At 43.5% G+C, this 19,671-nt stretch overlaps 2 protein-coding genes across 7 annotated transcripts in view; one reads left to right on the plus strand and one right to left on the minus strand.

The window, feature by feature from the left end:
• Window positions 1-11,362: 11,362 nt before the first annotated feature.
• On the plus strand, window positions 11,363-13,751 carry eef1a1l3 (eukaryotic translation elongation factor 1 alpha 1, like 3). The gene is made up of 7 exons (XM_069159635.1): window positions 11,363-11,532; window positions 11,633-11,812; window positions 11,949-12,245; window positions 12,341-12,491; window positions 12,659-12,915; window positions 12,998-13,232; window positions 13,321-13,751. The coding sequence occupies exons 1-7, from the start codon at window positions 11,389-11,391 to the stop codon at window positions 13,428-13,430; spliced, it is 1,374 nt and encodes a 457-aa protein (XP_069015736.1). The 5' UTR covers window positions 11,363-11,388; the 3' UTR covers window positions 13,431-13,751.
• Window positions 13,752-13,759: 8 nt separating this feature from the next.
• The window catches only part of asap1b (ArfGAP with SH3 domain, ankyrin repeat and PH domain 1b), a 60,873-nt gene continuing 54,961 nt past the window's right edge, over window positions 13,760-19,671 (minus strand). For 3 of the 6 annotated variants that reach the window (XM_069159614.1, XM_069159619.1, XM_069159615.1), the window contains 6 exons: window positions 18,816-18,977; window positions 17,591-17,669; window positions 17,398-17,462; window positions 16,778-17,313; window positions 16,162-16,284; window positions 13,760-16,013 (listed from right to left, as the gene is read on the minus strand). In XM_069159614.1, coding sequence (XP_069015715.1) covers window positions 15,939-16,013; window positions 16,162-16,284; window positions 16,778-17,313; window positions 17,398-17,462; window positions 17,591-17,669; window positions 18,816-18,977 — 1,040 coding nt within the window. In that variant the 3' untranslated portion in view covers window positions 13,760-15,938. Of the gene's footprint in view, window positions 16,014-16,161; window positions 16,285-16,777; window positions 17,314-17,397; window positions 17,463-17,590; window positions 17,670-18,815; window positions 18,978-19,558; window positions 19,628-19,671 lie in introns of all 6 variants that reach the window. The other 3 variants (XM_069159618.1, XM_069159617.1, XM_069159616.1) reach the window with 2 other exon arrangements.

Consider the following 19,671-nt stretch of genomic DNA (forward strand, 5'->3'; position numbering starts at 1 on the left):
GGAGGAGTGCCGTTTTAGGATTCAACACTGTCTGCAACCACCGGCTCGTTTTGCAAGTTGTGCTGCCCTGACAGAGAGGACGAGCTCAGTAGACTGAGACCATTAGGACCAAGGCATCTCTGCCCTCGCCGGACTGCATACAAATGCACGGCCACAGCGGCGGTGTTGGTCATGCGTGAATGTGATCAGACTTCAAACCCTGAAACTTCAAAAAAAAAAAAAAAACTAGAACGGTGAGAGCTGCGGCGGAAGGGAACATGATGGAATAAGACACCGTGAAAAGGGCATAAAAAAATTTAAAAAACGACAACTGAATGCTGAAATAATAATAAATACAAAAAAAACCATCTTTGTGAACCTGGAAAAAAAAAAAGAAGAGGGACCGCGACTCGCTCCGAATCCAATAGAGGCGCCGTGTCACAGGGGACGTGTCACAGGTGACATCTGTGGCAGGGCATCACGGGAGTCAATTATGCAGCACATCTACAGCTGGGGGCCACGACATACGGCCAAATCGGTGCTTGATTAAGCACACAAGGTTTCAGAGGTTGCGGTTAAGCCTGCGGTATTTGGAGCAGAATATTAACATTTAAAAATCCTTCTCACGCTTCAACAGACTTGTATTAAATCACGGGAGCAATTCGTGTTTTGCTTTTATAACATCACGTACTTCGAACTAAAAAAAAAAAAAGTTTAAGTTGAGAAAGATTCGGTCAGTTTTTTTTTTTAGTTCTTGGCACTCGTCATTTTTCCAGTCCCGGTCCCGTAAGATAATCAAGTCTGACATTAATTCTTCTCTTACTTTCAGGAAGAAAAGCCACCAAACCTCCTAAATGTTCTTCTCTTAAGAACATCAGTCTCATAAACTTTGCATAAATACAAAACAAATGAAGTCAGCAAAATTGAGGAAGCATTCAATGGCACCTTTAAGTACTTGACAATTTTTGGTACTTGGTACTTACTTGTGTATGTCCCACACAAAACTACCACTGTACTGCTGTTGGATTGAAGCTATGAGCATTTGAATTTTTTTTTTTAATTTGTGTGCTTCAAATAGGACACAAAAACAACATTCATATTTAGGTCAAATAACCAAACAAAGCCAGCAGATATGTTTATGGGTGTGGCATTCAAATGTTACAGTCATTTCCGGTAAGTGCAGAACAGCAGTGCCCCGTTAACACGCGTGTGTACGCGAACATGGAAGTGTACTAAAAGAAGTGCATGAATTGAGGCTCAGCAGGAGTGTTGACCTAAACAAGAGTCAAGTTAGCATTTCTGTGAGTAGAGCTTTTGCGCTACATGCCAACCCACACACACACAAAGAAAATGCTAACAGAGCTGAAATTAGCAAGTATAATGTTTGGCCACATTCATGTCGTCATGCTTAACATTTGCAAATTAGCGCTAGACAGGAAGCAGAGCAGAGGCTGATGGGAGTCTCGTTAGTTCGGTCGACCTGACGGGCAAGTTAAGGAATCCAACCGGAGTCGGTACGACTAATCCTGAGCGCCCAAACTTCATCAACGCGTCAGTGTCGGCGATGTCACAAACAAAAATGGAAGAGGAACATAAGAGTTGTATAAAATTTCACGACAATCCATTAAATAGTTGAGATATTTCAGTCTGACCTACATTTCTATTCCTGCAGCAGAGTGAATGCTTTTTCAACGCTGCTTTAATCTCTTCCACAGCTAATATAATAAATCAGAGCTCTCCATCTCCGTTTTGTTTGAAAAAAAAAAAAAAAAAAAAAAATATATATATATATATATTTTCCAGTCTGCTATAAAATCGATTACGTGCTTAACAACACCACCGCTCCCAACCGTCCTCGTGCTTTTGAGGTTTATGGCCTCGCGCTGTGTATGTAGGCCCGCTGTCATTCAGCTCAGTGCTGCTGCAGGGAAAAAAAAAAAAAGAAGAAGAGCCACATGATGAGATCATTCAGAAGCGTGTGCGTATGTGCGTGTGCACGCGTGTGTGTGTGCGTGTGTGGTGATTCAGCCTTGCTCATTCCTCCAAGCAACAATTACATCCAGGCAATCAGAGTAAAAAAAAAACTACAGCACAGCTCCCCCGGTGTCACACGTGTGGGGGTGGGGGAGGTGGGGGTGAGGGAGGTGGGGTGGGGTGGGGTGGGAGGCTTTGGTGTTCAACCTCGGCCGTGTCGGCTCGTCACGTGAGAAGTTCTTTAACCTAACAAAAGGTTTGAAAGGAGTCGTTTGAGTCAGAGGAGGAGATGAGTAATGGAAGGATGTTACGGTTTAAGAAACACACAGCATGCTTATGTTAAACAGTCAGAGAGGCAATAAAGTAATGGTTTCATTCTCTAAACTGAATGCTCACTTCCTGCCGTGCTTCTTATTTCCTTAAATTTGATTCGTCGCTTCCTCGTCGCCTACATATCCAAACTGGATTTCAACGGGTTTTCTTGTTGTTGTTTTTTTGTATCGGGAATGTTTGAGACGATTTTCATGTTAAAAAAAAAAACACATCACGAGCGGCGACGATCAGAGTAGTAAACTCGCATCCTCGGTTTGTCGGAGCAGTAAGCCGACACTGACAAAGGGCTCGGTGAAGGCGGGCCAGCATGTGTGGCCCTGCTGCCGACTGCGTGTGCAACAAAACAACCCAACATGTGCTGCATCTGAGTGCAGAGCAGGTCACGAGGTAATCGATAGCATCTCCATATGAGGGCGCGTCCAGCTGTCACGCACATGGATGAAGGCAGATCTTCTTTTCCTTCTTCTGTCAATCGTATGTTTACATCCACATCGCACAATCGAGATTATTCAGCAGATATAAAGTTACCAGGTTGCCGTGGAAATGAACACGTGCACATTTTCATTTGTTTAAAACCCGTTTCAGGTCTTCTCGCTCGCACCGGCTTCAAATTTGAATTGTAAGACGGACCTCGTCGCCTCCGGATTATTTCTTTGACCGCTGCTTCAAAAGGTTGGAGATTCATTTTCATTCATAACCTTTAAGGCCACAGATTTGAAAGGACCCTCGAGTGCCTGGGAACGAACCTGCGCGATGCAATCAGAAATACCCAAAGCCAATGGACCTTGTCATGCAGGTCATGGTGTCCAAAGAATGACTTTCACTCACACCAGAGGAAAATGTCCATTTATGTATATATATATATATATATAAAACACACTTTAGCTCTAAAATTACATCAGTATTTAGACATACGGTTGCAGTAATACAAATTTTCATTTGTTTTTAGTTAATTTGGGTGCATAACTGTAAAATTCAAGGCTGTATAGCGGAGAGTTTTACACTTATACAGCATTTAGTATGTAATTGTGAAAATAAAAGTCATTTTATACACAGACAGAGAGGATTCCTTCAGACTTGTGTGTGTGTGCGAGAAGATGACGACCAAAATGAGGTAAATAACACTGGCATTTAAAAAAAAAGAAAAAGAAAATCAGTCCTTGTGGTCTCAACACCACCGAGTGAAACTTTCATTAAAACTTGGGTTGCCATGACAACTTGTAATGTATTGTATAATGTATGTAAAATGTGCCTAGGATGGGTTTAAATAAATGTTGAGAGTGGGACAAAACAGGTTTATATGACGGTTTTGGGCGAGGGGAGGGTGGAGGACGGAGGGTGGAGGACGGAGGAAAGAGGAAGGAGGATGGAGGATGGGTGCGGGGGCAGCGCAGCAACAGTTTCATGCAAAAAAAACCAACCCACTGAATTTTCTAGCATGCTGATTTGCCATCTGTGGTAACGCGCCGGCTCCACGTGTTCGCCGACATGCGGGCGGCCACGCGAGGATCTCACGGTTTTAACGAGCTGTAATGAAATCGTCACCGCGCGCTTTTGATGATTTCACAGGTTCGTGATTTCTTGTAACGAGGCGGAACGATCGCCGAATCTGCTTTGAGGGTCCGTGAAAGGAAAAAATCCTCAACGCTCGAGAGTCTTCTGTAGATTTTTCTTTGCCCCGAAGGTTGTTTTTTTTTTTGTTTTTTTCTCCTGTGCATGTGTGAAAGGTGTGGAGGCAGGAGCACGCAGGGTCACAGCTTTTTCCTCTTTTTTTTTTTCCCCTTCTTTCGAGTAGGCCACGTTATTTATAGCTCGTATGTTGGGAGATTCAATGCGAAACCCACTTTGCTCTTTACTCCGAAGACGCTGCTGCTGCACATCATTAAATGAAAGCATCCTGTCGGAGGCCTTCGGGCCGTCTGCCTGCAGGAGGAAGAAGATACAAGGCTGCTCTCTCTTCTCGTTATGTTCTCGCTCAGGGCTTCAGATAAGCCAACATCACAGCACGGAAGTGAGACGGTTGAGAGGGATGCTCGAGTCGACCTGCGCGGCCAGCGCTGCAAATCAGAAACCGGCGCGCACGCACACACACGTATCAAAAGTATAGCAGTCGAGCACAAAGCACCAAAGCCAAACCCCCACCGCCATCTCTCTCTCTCTCTCTCTCTCTCTAACTCGTTTCATAGGGAGAAAAAAAACCAGTCGTCATGTGTTTTTTTTTTAGCACACAAACAAATCTGTCTGTGGGCCAAACGGCAGCGACTATGGTGACGCTTGCCACACGGCAGCAAATGAAATCAAAGCATTGTTTGCAATGCGTGTGATGCTATATTTAAGCAGAAGTGTCTTGCGGAGAAAAACAAAACAAAGAGGCTGCGAAAGGCCACGCAAACCGAAAGAGATTAAGATAAGATGAGGGGAATGTTCAAGTGTCAAACGGATGTAATCAAAGAGAGTGAAATCCATGAAATCAGTCAAAGCCAATGCTGCCTTTTTAGAGAACACGGACAATCATCTGATTCATTTATGACACATCCATGCCATAAATCTAAACGTCGGCTCGCTAATAATTCAGCCGGGTGCAGAACAAGTCAGCTTTTCCTGCCGAGTGACTCAAGCAAGTCAAACTCTGATCTGCTTCTGGACAAGAGCAGACATGCAAAAGCGATGGAAAGGAGAATTGTGTGCACTCAAGAGGCAAAACGAGATTTCTCGTAGCACAGAGCAGTCCATGAACTCATGTCTGTGCCAATTGTCGAAGAGTGAACTTTCCATAACTGTAAACAAAGCAACGCACTTAACTAGATAGTGAATGAATAAAAAAAAAAAAAAGAATAATACTGCAATTATGAGTCAAGTACCTTTTTAGTAACACAGTATGGCTAAAAAAAAAAAAAAAAAAACATTCCTGAAAGTGAGTGATGCCGAAGTGGGCAGAGCTCCTGGATTAAGCCGGGTCATGATAATGGTGTTAGAGCGGCATGCTGAACAGGCCAGATCAGTTAGAGGAAGTTAATCCAAATAACTGCACAAACAGCATTACGCCAGGGAAAGGGATCAATACAGCTCCTTTCCGCATAAGACGCCACAGCTATGCATGCTCACTTCAGTACATGAAATACAGGCGGGGGGTGTGTGTGTGTGTGTGTGTGTGTGTGTGTGTGTGTGTGTGACCTGTGGTTTTAAACATGTAGTTATATTTCAAAGCGCTTGCATGATGTCACACGGTTGCTCATGTTATTAAAAATTGTATTATTTACTTTAAAAATATATAATCGCAACTACAAAAAGTGTTCTAGATTGGTTAAGTCATCTTAAACATAAAAGCTTTTGGCCACCGCCCCTTTTTTTTGGGGGTGGGGGGGGGGAGGAGCAAAAGGCTCTTTTCCGCTGCTGGGAACCGGTTGTACTTTACTCGAGTACTCGCTTTTGGAGGCAGCAACTTCTCTGGATGTAATTTTCCACTGCAGCTACTAACTAACTAACACTTCCTGTTCGGGATGCCGCGTGACACCATCACGACGTCATCCCAAACGTTACAGGAACGGACGCAGGATACGGAGGGGACGCTGTACTCGAGTCTGCGCTGTACCTTTTTTTTTTTTTTTTTTTTTTGTGGCCGTTTGTCGCGGCAAGAAGTGTTTAAAGATCGTGCCGATTCTCTCCGACCGATCAGAGGCCTGCGGTGTTTTTGCGTCCCCTTTTAGTATCGCCTCAGTTCTATTAGAACGGATGACCTCGGACGGACGAGAGTCGGGCTGAGTCGTTACCGGCGGATGGAGAGGAGCCCGACTCCTCGCTCGCTGCGTGTCGTCACGTTACGTTGCGCCATTACGCTGCGTAATAAAATGACGTAAGATCACATCAGCAAGTCGGAATAATGCCATCATTACCAAATGAGGAACCGCGAGGACGTAATACGGCACACCCGTACCGAGCTTAGTGATACTAATCTGAAAATGACATCTTGAATTACAATATCAAATTTGACTTGACTCGCACAGCTGGTATCATGAAACATATTCAAGTATTCGTCACACGCTGCGTTACAACTCCACACGAGCCGAACACGTTACAACAATGACTCGGCTCGACCGGGCGTTCGGCGCGCTGCCGGGAACGCAGTGTATCACGTCGTCCGAGTGTCAGCTGGAGAGTAGAGGGAACCTCATACCGGCGATAACTGCAGTAACCCAACCTGAAAGCCGACGGGTCAGTGACACGGGGTGTGTTCAAGGGAGCAGGCTGCATGTGTTGGGAGAGGCGGGGGGCGGGGGGGGGGGGGGGGGGCATGACATTCCCGTCATGTCAACAATGCATTCCCTAAAACTTAAACTTAAGTGCTTCCTCTCTCTCTCTCTCTCTCTCTTCCCCCTTCTTCAAATCATAAATAAAATGTTTCCTCGTTCTGACGTGGCCCGTTTGCAGACCTGTGACGAGAATACACCTGAGCAGCTTCTGCCTCTCGAGGCCCCGCGGGACACGCCTGGAAACATCATCAATAATTCACATTAACCACCACCACGCTCTCTCCACGCTCGCGCTATCGCACCAGCTATAGGTAGCCACGACTGCCCGGACTAGAAAGCACTTTTCTTTTTTTTTTTTTTTTTTTTGCAGGAGAAAGCATGCAGAGAATCATCCTCTCATGGGCTCGCTCTGGAGCTCACGGTTTCAGTGGATCAGATCAGAGAGGTGCATCTTGTTTATTTTTGTTTTTTTTATGTTATGACTCTTTTTGATCGCATTGTCTGCAACACACACACACACACACAAAAAGCAGAATTGGATTGAGTAATACATAAAAAGCCAGACAATCAAAAGAGAATGCATCGGTTACCACAGCATCGGTTACCACATTACACCTCAATAAAAATGTTTTAAACTGAAAAATATATATACAGTTTCCTAATCTGAAGGGCTCATAACATTTATTTACAATGATATTGGTGACGAACAGCAGCTTTAAATTTGTAAGAAAGGTCAAGCCGGAGCACACATGCAAGCCCAGACCCGAATTAAACTGCAATTTGTCGAGCCATATTCTCATTTCACGGTTCTTTCACAAACCAAGATTGAGAAAAACGCTCACCATTTAACTTCCTGAACCCATAAAAAAAAAAGTTTCACACCAGGTTTCATGTTCTTTGTCGCGAGTGGTTTTTTTTTTTCACCTCAGTAAAATTCCTCACGCAATTCACGTTAATTCTGCCGTGACTTTTACACTCCAAAAAAGGAGAGATTTCTTCATTTGTTATTCGATCCGTTCACAGGGAACAGACAGGGATCGGGACAAGTTTAAACATCTTATCGCGCCAGTCAGGTACCGTCAAGTCTTTCAGCTCGTCTTCAGAGGTCGAGACTGAAGAGGAGCAAATCGCAAGTGAGTAAAAAAAAAACTCAGATAACCTGGAGGAATTGTTTTGGGTTTTTTTTCTTTTCTCACAACTGTATCTGGTTTGCCACAAAGATCTGAGATGTGGACTGATTTTCACACCAGATTGACTGACGCAAAAAGATGCACAGAGGAGCCTCATCACCCACTTCGCCACACAGACACACCTTCTTAGAGCCACGCCTGAGGTGATAGTTCTGTTTTTGAAACTAAAAGTCACCGTAAATAGCCACAAACTAAAAGCACGAGTCAACCTGACATGCAATGACATCAATTCTGCCATCTTGAAAGGTAGTGGTCAAAGTGGTTGGGAGTAACTTTTGAATTGCCTACAGAGCGGCTACTTGTCTCGTTGTCTAAAGATAGCTAGATAGATAGATAGATAGATAGATGGATAGATGGATAGATAGATAGATAGATAGATGGATATGCACCAGTAGAGAACGTGAGACCGTTGAGACACTTTCCTGGCACGCCATCAAGAAATCCGTCGCTCTGGACGTTTTCACTTCCACTTTCGGGCACCTATGTCGAGACTGGGCGGAAAGGAAACGACACGCACTTCCGTGCTACGGTTCTGCGATCGTGCAGACAAGTGATGCAAAGACAGTAAGCCAGTTTTAAATCAAATGGTGTCGTCTCAGTAGATCGCAGGAACAAAGTGGTGGATTGTAAGCCAGTAACTTTTACGCTTCTTTTTGTGCCACAACATTTGATAACTGAAGCTACCAGTCATTTAAAAAACAAAAAAAACAAAACAACGACACTATAATAAGCATATAAAGCATGCAGTAAGTTAAACTACACATCATATTCAACTGCAACATTAAATCGATGGTTGCATCTTATTGCTTCAGTAATAAAAATAACTTTTGCACTTTTACTGAATTTTGGACTTTTCCTTGTAGAATATGTATGCTTTAATACATATCATATGGTACAAACCTAAAAAGCAAACGATTTTTCTCAACACATAATGAAAAAACTGCAATCTTCAAAGTAACTACAGCTGTCAGTCAAATGTAGTGAAGTAAAAAGTACAATATTTACCTCTGATTTATTGGGAGTGCAGGTATAAAGTTGCATAAACTGGAAATACTCAAGTAAAAATACCTCACATTTGTTCTTAACTGTATTAATTACCTTCCACCACTGATATGTGTTAAGTAAAAAGTGTATTTATGTTTTTCTACCTGTATTTCCTCTCCTGAAACCGCTCTGGTAACTGAGGTGTGGGGAAGTCTTAAAAGACCATTTTTATATTGTAGTAATGCTACTTTTACCAAAGTAAATGATTTTTAATACTTATTCTGAACCTGCACTGCAGGATTCACACTTTTAAAAATTGCCCAAATATATATATATATATATATATATATATATATATATATATATATATATATATATATATATATATATATATAAAAACCTGCCCCAGCTGTCAGTATGTGCATTTCCTTTAATGCAGCTTTGATGATACTGCATGTGACCGAGCAGTCTTAATCCAAGCCATACGGTTAGTTTAAAACCGTGCCCATAATCTCGCTGTACGGACAAACACAGCTGATAGCCGGCGGTCGGTGATGCGTTCGCGGGCCCACGCGTGTAACATTCACTGCCTCCGGCCAATTAAAAGAGACAAATCCAGCTCGCGGTGTCGCCTAAACGTCTCCTCTGAAGAAACCAGCTCTTAAAAAAAAAAGGGGAAGTTAACGGTCCGTCGAGGATGTCGCACATTACTCCGGATATTTCCCACTAATTTTTTTTTTTTTTAATTTGATAATAACTTAACAATACGTGAGGTTTGACTCCACCTGAACGCGTTTGAGATTTTTTTTTTTTTTTTCTAGGAACAACATTTTAACACTCAAAACAAGCTCCGGTTGAATGGCAACCGGTGGGTAACAGAGAAGATAACAAAAAGAGTGGAGATAAAGTAGTAATTAATGCTTTTTTTTTTGGTTGTTTTTTTTTTTTTTTACCTTTGATGCGCGCAGGCAAAACACGGGAGTCGATGTCTGGATACCACGCTTGAAACAGCGGTGCGGAGCTGAAAGGAGAAGAAAACCGATTTGCCGCCGCTGTTTCCGGGTTGGTCGCCCGGCGTCACACTGGCCGTCAAACGAGAGGGGAGTTTGGTTTCATCCCCCTTGAAGCGCGGACGGGGGCAGTTCCCTCGCTGGAGGTTAAGCCCCGCCCGTTCGGCTGACAGCCGCTGAGTTTTTTCAACTATCACTTTCACCAGACTGAACTAGCGTGGAAATAATGTTTTACCGCCGTTTAAATTAGGATTATTATTATTATTTTTTTTTTTTTAAACGTCAGAAGAAGCTCAGGAATAACGTCTTTGAACCACGTCAAAAGGTTTAAGTTACTCTACCGGAGTGTCGTTGGGCAAGGAGCTAATTCAGAGCCTCCAGGAGGCGCTGTTAGGTTATATGAACTCCTAATTAATGATTGCCTGTTTATGCTCAATTTACTTTCACCTAATCTGGAAAAAAAAAAAAATGCAGAATACAGATTGATTGAATATGACAAGAAATTCGCGCTATTAATTATTTTTGACAGTTATAATTCATAAATAGGGGTTGGGCAATACCACAAAGTTTGGTTTTGATCTTATCCAAAGTAATACCAGGACCACCTAATATCGAAAATGACAGGTAATGTAATGCAAGATGGTTTATGGGCTATTTTTAAGATATTTTGAACAACTATCTAAATATTAGACACTTCTATTTACTCATGCAAATCACAATGCATGTTTTGAGCGGTGTCCATAATGTGAATCATATATGCATAGACTATATATTTTGAAGTCAAGAGATGTTCATGCATGTATGTAACGGCAGCAGCAATTAAAATATTGTCATACTAAGAGCACAGGAGGTAAAGGATTGATTTTTAATTGATTTAGTTATGGCCTCAACTCTATTGACATTTAAAAAAACAACACTTTGCATCTGTACTGTAGATCCTACGGGGATCAGTCCATCTGCCTCTACCCATAAAAATAAAAGAACAAATTTAGAAACCAAGTATTGTTTTTTTTCTTGTTTTGCACCATTAGTGACGGCATCTTCTTCTACTATCTAATAATAGTAATATCTTTACCCTCATATTTGAGCCTCAACAGCTCGCGTAAAAACAAAAAAAAAACTCCTCAATCAGCAGCACAACTCTATTTCTGTTTTGGTTTCTCTTCAAATGCTTTCGTGGCCGATCGTTGCTTGCGTGATAAACAGGGAGAGGCTGCTGAATTAATGCTGCTTCAAAGGCTTCCCGGCTCCAGATGACGCGACACACCTGTTTGTAATCTGAGCTCAGGAGGAGCTCCGCGGTTGAAGTCCTGAACCGGCGGGTCGCTGCACGCTCATCAAACATTTGTTAATTTCAGCACTTCTCACTGTTGTCCACAAGAAATATTTCTAAAGAATTCTTCAAGCTTTTAAAAAAAATATATATATATATTTTGTTTTGCTCTTTTCACAAATTGACACCAATTAAGGTTAATTAAGCAGCACACCTGTCTCCAGTTATGCGAGACCCATAAAGGCCTCGCGAACGAGGCCGGTCAGACCTATTTGATAGAAGAATTTGAAAGAGTCACGTCGGTGATCTCTTTCTTGTCTGAGGTCTCCAGTTTACCTGAACTTTAAAAAATCATCACTCGACCCCGGGGTTACCAAACCTCCAAACCTCCGGTCATGGCGAAAGAGAAGGCTCACGTTAACGTGGTGATCATCGGCCACGTCGACAGCGGCAAGTCCACCACCACCGGACACCTGGTCTACAAATGTGGAGGCGTCGATCAAAGAAAAGTGGAGAAGTTTGAGAAAGCTGCGGCTCAGGTGAGGGAACGAAACGGGAACGAAACGGGAACGAAACGGCTCTTTTAATGTTAAAACTGTCGTTGAACTTGTCGTTTTTTTTTTTGTTTTTTTTTTGCAGATGGGGAAGAGCTCCTTCAAATTCGCCTGGGTGTTGGACAAGCTGAAAGCTGAGCGCCAGCGAGGGATTACCATCGATATCTCGCTGCTGAAATTCAGCACTCAAAAATACACCATGACTATCATCGACGCTCCGGGCCACCGGGACTTCATCAAAAACATGATAACCGGGACGTCACAGGTTAAAAATAAATAAATAATTTTATTAAAAAAAACAAGCACCACTTATTTTCTTGTGTGCACGTCGTGTTTTTTTTTATCCTATGGAAGAAGAAGGAAAAAAAAAAAAAAAAAAAATGTCATGAATGTCATTTCAGGCTGATGTCGCCCTCTTGGTGGTCTCCGCAGCTAAAGGCGAGTACGAGGCCGGTGTGTCCCGGAGCGGACAGACCAGAGAGCACGCGCTGCTGGCCTACACCCTGGGCGTCAAGCAGATCATCGTCTGCGTCAACAAGCTGGACGTGACCGAGCCGCCTTACAGCCAGAACCGCTTCGAGGAGGTGGTGCGGGGCGTGAGCGGCTTCCTCAAGAAGATCGGCTACGAGCCCGCGGCTGTGCCTTTCGTTCCCATCTCCGGCTGGACCGGGGAGAACATGATCACGGCCACTCAGAAGGTAAAAGGTGTCTCCGGATTAAAAACAACAACAAAAATCACCCTGAAGTTGATGTGCAGTAAGTTTTTTTTAATAAGTGACGTGTGCGTGCGCAGATGCCGTGGTTCCAAGGCTGGAAAGTGAGACGAAAGGAAGGGATCGCAAGTGGGAAAACTCTGCTTGAGGTCCTGGACTCGATTCATCCACCTGTGCGCACGATCAACAAGCCACTGCGGTTACCTCTGCAGGACGTGTACAAAATTGGAGGTAAACTGCGGTCCTGTAATTTGAATCAGCGTTTTGTCTTGACTCGAGCTGCCGCATCCTTGATTTTTCAGGCCTCAAATCAGTTGCATGAAGTCCAGGTGTGCAGCCGTGTGTCTGCCAGAGAATCTCACCCCCACATCCCCTTTGTTTTTTGTTTTTTTTTCCAGGTGTTGGGACCGTCCCAGTGGGCAAGATTGAAACCGGTGTCCTCAAACTGGGCATGTCCCTGATGTTCTCCCCCGCCAAGATCACAGCAGAGGTCAAGTCCATCGAGATGCACCACCAGGGGCTGCAGACGGCTCTGCCGGGCCACAATGTTGGCTTCAACATCAAGAACGTGTCCGTGAAGAACCTGCGACGTGGAGATGTGGCCGGGAACGCCCAGCAGGACCCTCCGTCGGACGTCCACAGCTTTGAGGCTCAGGTTGGGTTCAGAAGGGAGAAAGAAAAAAACAAACTCGGCTTGTCCCTTTTTAAATAAATAAATGGATGTTTCTGTCCTCCAGGTGATCATCCTGAACCATCCGGGCAGGGTGAAAACCGGCTACTCTCCCGTCCTGGACTGCCACACCGCCCACGTCACCTGCCGCTTCGTCGAGCTGAGGGAGAAGCTCGACCGGCGCACGGGCAAGAAGCTGGAGGACCACCCTCAGACGCTGATGTCCGGCGACGCCGCCACGGTCAAGCTGGTTCCCATCAAGCCCATGTGCGTGGAGAGCTTCTTCACGTACCCTCCTTTAGGTACGGCCTCCCGTTTTCAACTCCAAAGTTTCCCCCGCGCCGACTTTGTACGTCTTTGTCTGACGAAACGACCTCTCGTCTCCCGCAGGTCGCTTCGCAGCCAGAGACCTGAAGCAGACGGTCGCTGTCGGCGTCATCAAGTCGGTGGAGAAGGACCAAGGGTCCAAACCACAACCCAAAGCCCAAGTCTGTATATAAGTTTCTTTTTTATTTACCGGTATTCTGGTAATACTGCTTCACGTGTTTTATGAAACAGTTTTATTTGGTAAGATGCTTTTTTTTTTTTGTGTGTGTGTGTGTGCGTGTGTTGCGACACAACGTATTTATGTTGTCTTTAAAGTATACAGTGTCCCTGCGTTGATAAGAAGTCCAAAAGAGACGGAAAAGTTGGATGGTTTATTTTGGTTGAAATGAAATAAAACAGTTTGGAGGAAAAAAACTTTATCTGGAAAATTGTCTTTAATGTTGTATTAAGGTGGAAATGCTTTTTGAACGTCTCCAAAAAGTTGAAATGTTAAAGAATTTGAAACTGCAGTAAACCTTCAGTTTTGAACACAGCTTTTTTTTTTTTTTTTTTAAATAGTTTGTCACTAATGTTATAAAATCAGGATTTCCTTCAGGTTATTGGGTTTAGTTTCCAAACTGAGCTGATAATTGAAGTTTAGACTTTTTTTTTTTTTTTTTTTTCATGGCAGACTCGTCACAGTAGGGAAAGCATGGTTGGAATTAATGATGGTTCTCTTTCATTAAGTGTCCCTGTAAGCCATGAAAGCAGACCAACATCCTCCCCCTGAGTGGGATGCAGCGCTCATTAATGCATCCGTGTTGTCGCTGCTGTGAGAAAGGTCAACTCTCAACGATGACAAATGTTACCGTGTACAGATCCATAATTCGATTCGTTCAATCCATAATGATGCATCATATTTTTTTAGTTTATCGTACCGTGTGTTTACGTGAAGAGTGGCTGAGAACTGTGGCTGCAAAATAAATGCACAAAGGCTTAAGTCTAAGCTTTTTGGTACTACTTTTAGGGCCAAGATAATTTCTTTAAGAGTAAAATATTGTAGATGTATCATCCATTTTAAAATCATGCAAAGTACCTAAATATCATACTCCAGTACAGTACTTAAATGAACAGATTGGTATTTCTTAAGTCTTTTTTATTTTTTTAATCTTGAATCTGACTTCAATAAGCTGCTTTCTTTCCCTCTCATGCAGTGTTTGAGATTCCACTGGAAGGCTATCTACTACTTATAAAAAAAAAAAAAAGAAGAGCAGGCTCGGGTTATTTTTTTTTTTTAAGTACAGCACTTTTAATGATACAATGGGTTGATGGGTTTGTTCCTTAACACGGGAAGAGCTGCAAGTCAGTGAGGACCGGGTGAAGTTACATCGGCTCTCCGGCCGTTTCTTTTTTTTTTTTGTTTTTTTTCCTTTTTTTTTTTTTTTTTAAACAAAGTCCCACCCTTCGTCTAAAAGACATCTCTGGTTCACAGGCAAACCTGGAAATGCACCGAATCCAGTAACATGGAATGATAGTACATGACTCAAACTTAAAAACGTAAAATTTCAAGCTCATGAGGTTTTACAAGACACTGAATTGTGAACACAGGTTGTCGTGAAGCCCGTCGGAAAATCAAGTTATTGCTCAGATGTCCTCTTTTAGAGTTTCCCCTCCGTACTTGTCGTTTTAATAGTGGCTTTTTTCTTCTTCTTCTTCTAAACAAAACAGGATACCTTTGTGTGTAGTTCCTGCTTAATATCGATAGTGGCTCTTCAAAAACCCTGAGGTGAGCGTCTTTGAACGCAGCGCTCCACTCATTTCCAGTCATTGTTACACCGTGCACGGAGGAAAAAGGTCAAACGGACTGCGGGGATGGCGGCGAGTTCGCACACGGAGCAAACGTACAGTGAACAGTGTAACAAGGAGTTAAATTAGTGACCTACAGTGAACCACAGGCTTTGATACTCCACCACAGTAGCAGCAGGTTTTTTTTTTTTTTTTTTTTTTTCTCTCTCTATACTGTAAAACAACCATAATACGTGTACACACAAAGCAAGCAAGAACGAGGAGTACATTTAATGGGAGAGGGGAGGGGAGGGCGTCAGTGGGAGACTCCCGCCTCTTCGGTCAATCATGGTGGCAGAAAACGGGGGATGCGAGACACAAATAATGACATGAACTATTTCACATTCCGTTTCATATTTGTCCTTCTTCCAGAAATATAAGCTGATAATTACTTCGAGGGCCGGGAAAAGTAATACAGATAAAATTCAAGCTCTAACCGCCCTGAGGCTTAGTCTGACAGGCAGAGAGCAAATGGTACATGTTTTGTACAATAAAACATGTATATACACTCACACACAAATATATATATTTACATACATATATACACAGGAACAGCATAAACATAGACTTTTAAGGTAAGTGCTAGGGTTTTTTTTTTTTGTTTTTTTTTAAGAGTGGCTTTAGTCACAGCCGTGCTATAGGGTTAAGATAATACTGGTAGAGAGGAAGAGTTACACACATTCTTTGTACAGCATGGATGAGGCATCCATGGCTGGATGAGCCTTCTTGGGGTTTCTTCTTTGTTGTTGTTGTTTTTTTTTCTTTAGGACACTTGTCTTGTGACAAGGGGCGTTAATGATAGCTATTTACAGGACCTCCCAGTTTAGGGAGAGGCGTAGTGCAAGTCTGTCTGGCTGTCAGTCACTCAGGATGTGCACAAAAGACATGGGGAACACCCCTTTTCTTTCCGGGTCTCCTTCAATGTGCCCGATCTGGAAGTAAAAAGGGAAAAAAGCTTGTCAAGAAAAAAACAAGAGTTTCGTGTGTTTTTTTTTGGGGGGGGGGGGGGGTTTCTGTTTTTTTTGTGGCGGTTCAGGAAAACCTTCCAATGAGTGCTAGAGATGTTTAAACTGTACTCACCCACCACTCCTGGTCCTCTTCACCTGTAACTATGATCACCTCGCCTTCGACAAACGTCAGTTCGTCGTCATTGTCAGCCTGGCAGTCGTAGATCGTCTTCACCCGACGGGCTTTGTTCTTCCCCTGGACACACACACACACACCCAGGAGAGCACAACTATTACAGCTGTCAACACAAACATCTAATGGGTTAACTGAACTTTCCTTTAGGTTAATAGTCAAAGGTGTCCAGAGAAATCTATTCTAAAAATAGACCTGGAAAAAAAGCCGATTCACATAAAACTTCATCTGGCTCACTTTGTGACCAGCAGGTTCAGAGATGATACACTTTAAAGGTCCCGTATAGTTATAAGTTCAGATTTGTATTTCTTATTTTGATTATAAAGCAGGTGAAGGTGCTAAATGCTAAATACTGTGGGAGTGTCAAAATGCTCAGTCCACGAAGATAAGCACACCGTTTGACTGTTTGGACTTCCGAAAGTTCGTGATGTCCTCCCAAAAACACGGGCCTTAAAAGTCAGTACCTGCGGGATCTAATTTACACCGAAATGTTATAAGATTGCCCTCATAAAACGCCAAAGTGTGTTTGATTAAATCTCAGCCAATATGCTCATACCGTGTTGATCTTCCTCGGGAGGGGCACAGGAGTCTCTGCGGTCCCCGCCGGGGTCCCGTTGGTGTCTTCGGCAGGTTGTTGAGATGGAGTCGGGACGTTCGCCTGCTGATTCGGTGACGGCGAGTCTCTCGGCTGCGGCTGAGTCTGAGGTGGAGGCGGCGGTTGCGATTGAGGCCTCGGCGTCGACTCCCCCGGAGGCGGCCTGGGAACGGACTCCGCCGTCCCCGGCTTGGGGGGGATGTCGGCGAGGTGCGGCTTGGGAGGGAGGTCTTTGAGCTGGGGTTTGGGCGGCAGGTCTCCCAGCTGAGGTTTAGGAGGGAGGTCGGAGAGCTGCGGCTTCGGGGGAAGTTCTCCGGGCTTGGGGGGAAGATCGGAGACCTGCGGTTTGGGGGGCAGGTCTCCCAGATGAGGCCGGTCCGCCAGAGGGGCCTTCTGAGGGGTTTCAGCTGCCGGCGGGGACTTCTGGAAGACCTCTGGAGGAAGGCTGGGCTTATCCATAGACGGATGGTGAATGGTGTCAATCTTACGCAATGCCACTGGAGAGAAAACCGCACAGTCAGTAACTTCACTTCAACGGCTTGCATTCAAATTAAAATGTGCCAAAAAAAACTAAAACGCACCTTTCTGAGGTAGTTTGGGAAGAACCCTTGGACCGAGTGTTGACTTTGTGTTGCTTGAAGTAGTGCTGGGAAAAGATTTTGGATGAATAAAAGACCAAATGAAAGAGGAAACCCGCCCCTTCTGACCTGGAAAACATTTTCGAGAGAAAAAAAAAAGGCTCCGACATGCACGGAGAATTTCTGTCTGTGGTACCTCTGCTGTTGAGGAATGCCTTCAAACTTGTTGGAAATGGGCGACATCTTACTGACCGGAGGAGGGGTGGAGTCGCTTCCTACAATAGCAACAATCGATGGCGACAAACAGATTATTTGACAGCGTTTCAGAGCAACAACCGAGAGATTAATTTGATATAAATGTTGGAAGTAAATCAACATGCTTGTGATGGTTTAAAAAAAACAAAAACAAAAAAAACAATGAGGGAGGCGTCGTCTGGCTGAGCTTTCCATGAGCCCGTGCCGTTTGGAAAAGATGAGGTTGTTGTGCAATAAAGTGCCATCGTGTAATTAAGTGGTCGTGTGTGACACAAACATAACAGAGGACAAATGATAACAAGCACAGCAACGCTATAAATATTCCAATCGAAGCCATGAAGGACGTGAGTGCAGGTAAAAAGAGTGAGCGAAGCTTTATTTGTTGACAAATTTGATGTTTTTCTAACAAAACCCAGAGTGAAACAAACACGTTTGTCTCTTTATACACTTTGAAAGTATGTTGGTGACTTGTGCTTAATTTGTGGATGTCAGCAGGATCATTTTTGTCTTGTAAAGTAGTGAAATACTTCCTCTATAGCGATGCATTTCTTTAATACAGGGGTTGCCGTAGTTACGAACTTAATTTTCTATGATATATATTTTTTTTTGTAAAGATTTGGAAACTTTTATGTTTTATATATTAGTCAATAATGAGAAACATTTTTCAGAAGCACCCTTAAACAAAACATAAAATGTGCTCAGCTCGGTAAATCTTCAAACTGCATAAAGAGACATAAAAAAAAAAAGGAACAAACTCTGTCAAACTCCGGGTAAAATTAAACACAACTTAAGCTCTTAACAAATCTTTATACATGTAAACGTGTCAGACAGACGTTTGGCGAGAAATATTAACTCGAAGACCACTTACAAGCTCTTTTCGGAGCTTCAAACCACTTGTCACTGTTTAATTAACAAGTGGAGTTTGCTCAGTGGTCACATGACCAACAAAACTTTGGATAACAGATTGTAAGCTCTGGAAGAAGCTAGAGGCGGACTTAAAGTTAACATTATTTTGCCAAAATCTCTAAAAATGTTCTTTTGTTTTTTAAAAAAAAAAAGGAAATTAATTAAAAAGTAAAAAGTCGCACATCTTTGGAGAACCATGATACGGAGCCCCGCCTGAGTGAAACCAGCCCTACTGTTTTTACGTGTGCTTTGCATCTCACCCCCAGTTAAGCCCCCTTTACTGTGTGGACTGTGAGAGAGCGGGCTGGGTGGGTCGGACAGGGTGCGTTTGTGTCCAGGAGGGGGGGGCGGAGGTCTCTTCTTGGACAGGGTGGAGCTGCCTCCTGGTGTGAGTGCAGAGGGAGGGCCGGATGGGGGAGGAGCTGGAGGAGCGATACACAAGACACATGAGGTGACCATAATAATGAAAAATAAAAAAACTTTCTGTTGATCCCCGAAAACAACAACAACAAAAAAAAAAAACAACAGCCAGAAAATGTAGAAGGAGAAGATGATGAAGTATTGAAGAGGAGAGGAGGAGCGGACAGAGCGTGGAGACAAGTCAAGTCAAACTGTCAGGAGTGTGCGGACGGGAGTGTAAAATAATAATGATAATTTAAAAACCAGACACTATTTTGTTGGTGTGTTTTTTGAATCCTCCGAAGCAGTCACTGGTCACGACTATAGAGAAAAGCAGCTAATAGAGAGCTCAGCCAGAGAGGGATCAGCTGTGGTTGAGAGTTTACAGCTCAAGGATGGTGATGGCGGGACAAAAATAAATTAAATAGAAATCATGTAGGCAAGAAATAATTAAGTGGAGACCGAGCTTGCCTACATGGTCCCGTTATTCACTTTAAATAAAAGGCCACCACCCGGTAAATCTGAGCCGTAAAGGAAGAAACAACTGAGGGACAACTGTATGTGGGAGGGGGTCGGGAGGGGAACGTAAAACCAGGATATTCACTGATGTATGGTCGAGTGCCAGCCAGTGTGGCGTAGTGCGAATGAGAGCCAAGGAATGCCAAGTGTGGAGCTGAAAGAATAAGAGAAACAAAAAAAGAGAAAGAAAACAGAGCG

Source organism: Embiotoca jacksoni, unplaced genomic scaffold (assembly GCF_022577435.1).
Source record: "Embiotoca jacksoni isolate LCO1_2020_lvr unplaced genomic scaffold, fEmbJac1.0.p SCAF_25, whole genome shotgun sequence".
Lineage (NCBI taxonomy): Eukaryota > Metazoa > Chordata > Actinopteri > Embiotocidae > Embiotoca > Embiotoca jacksoni.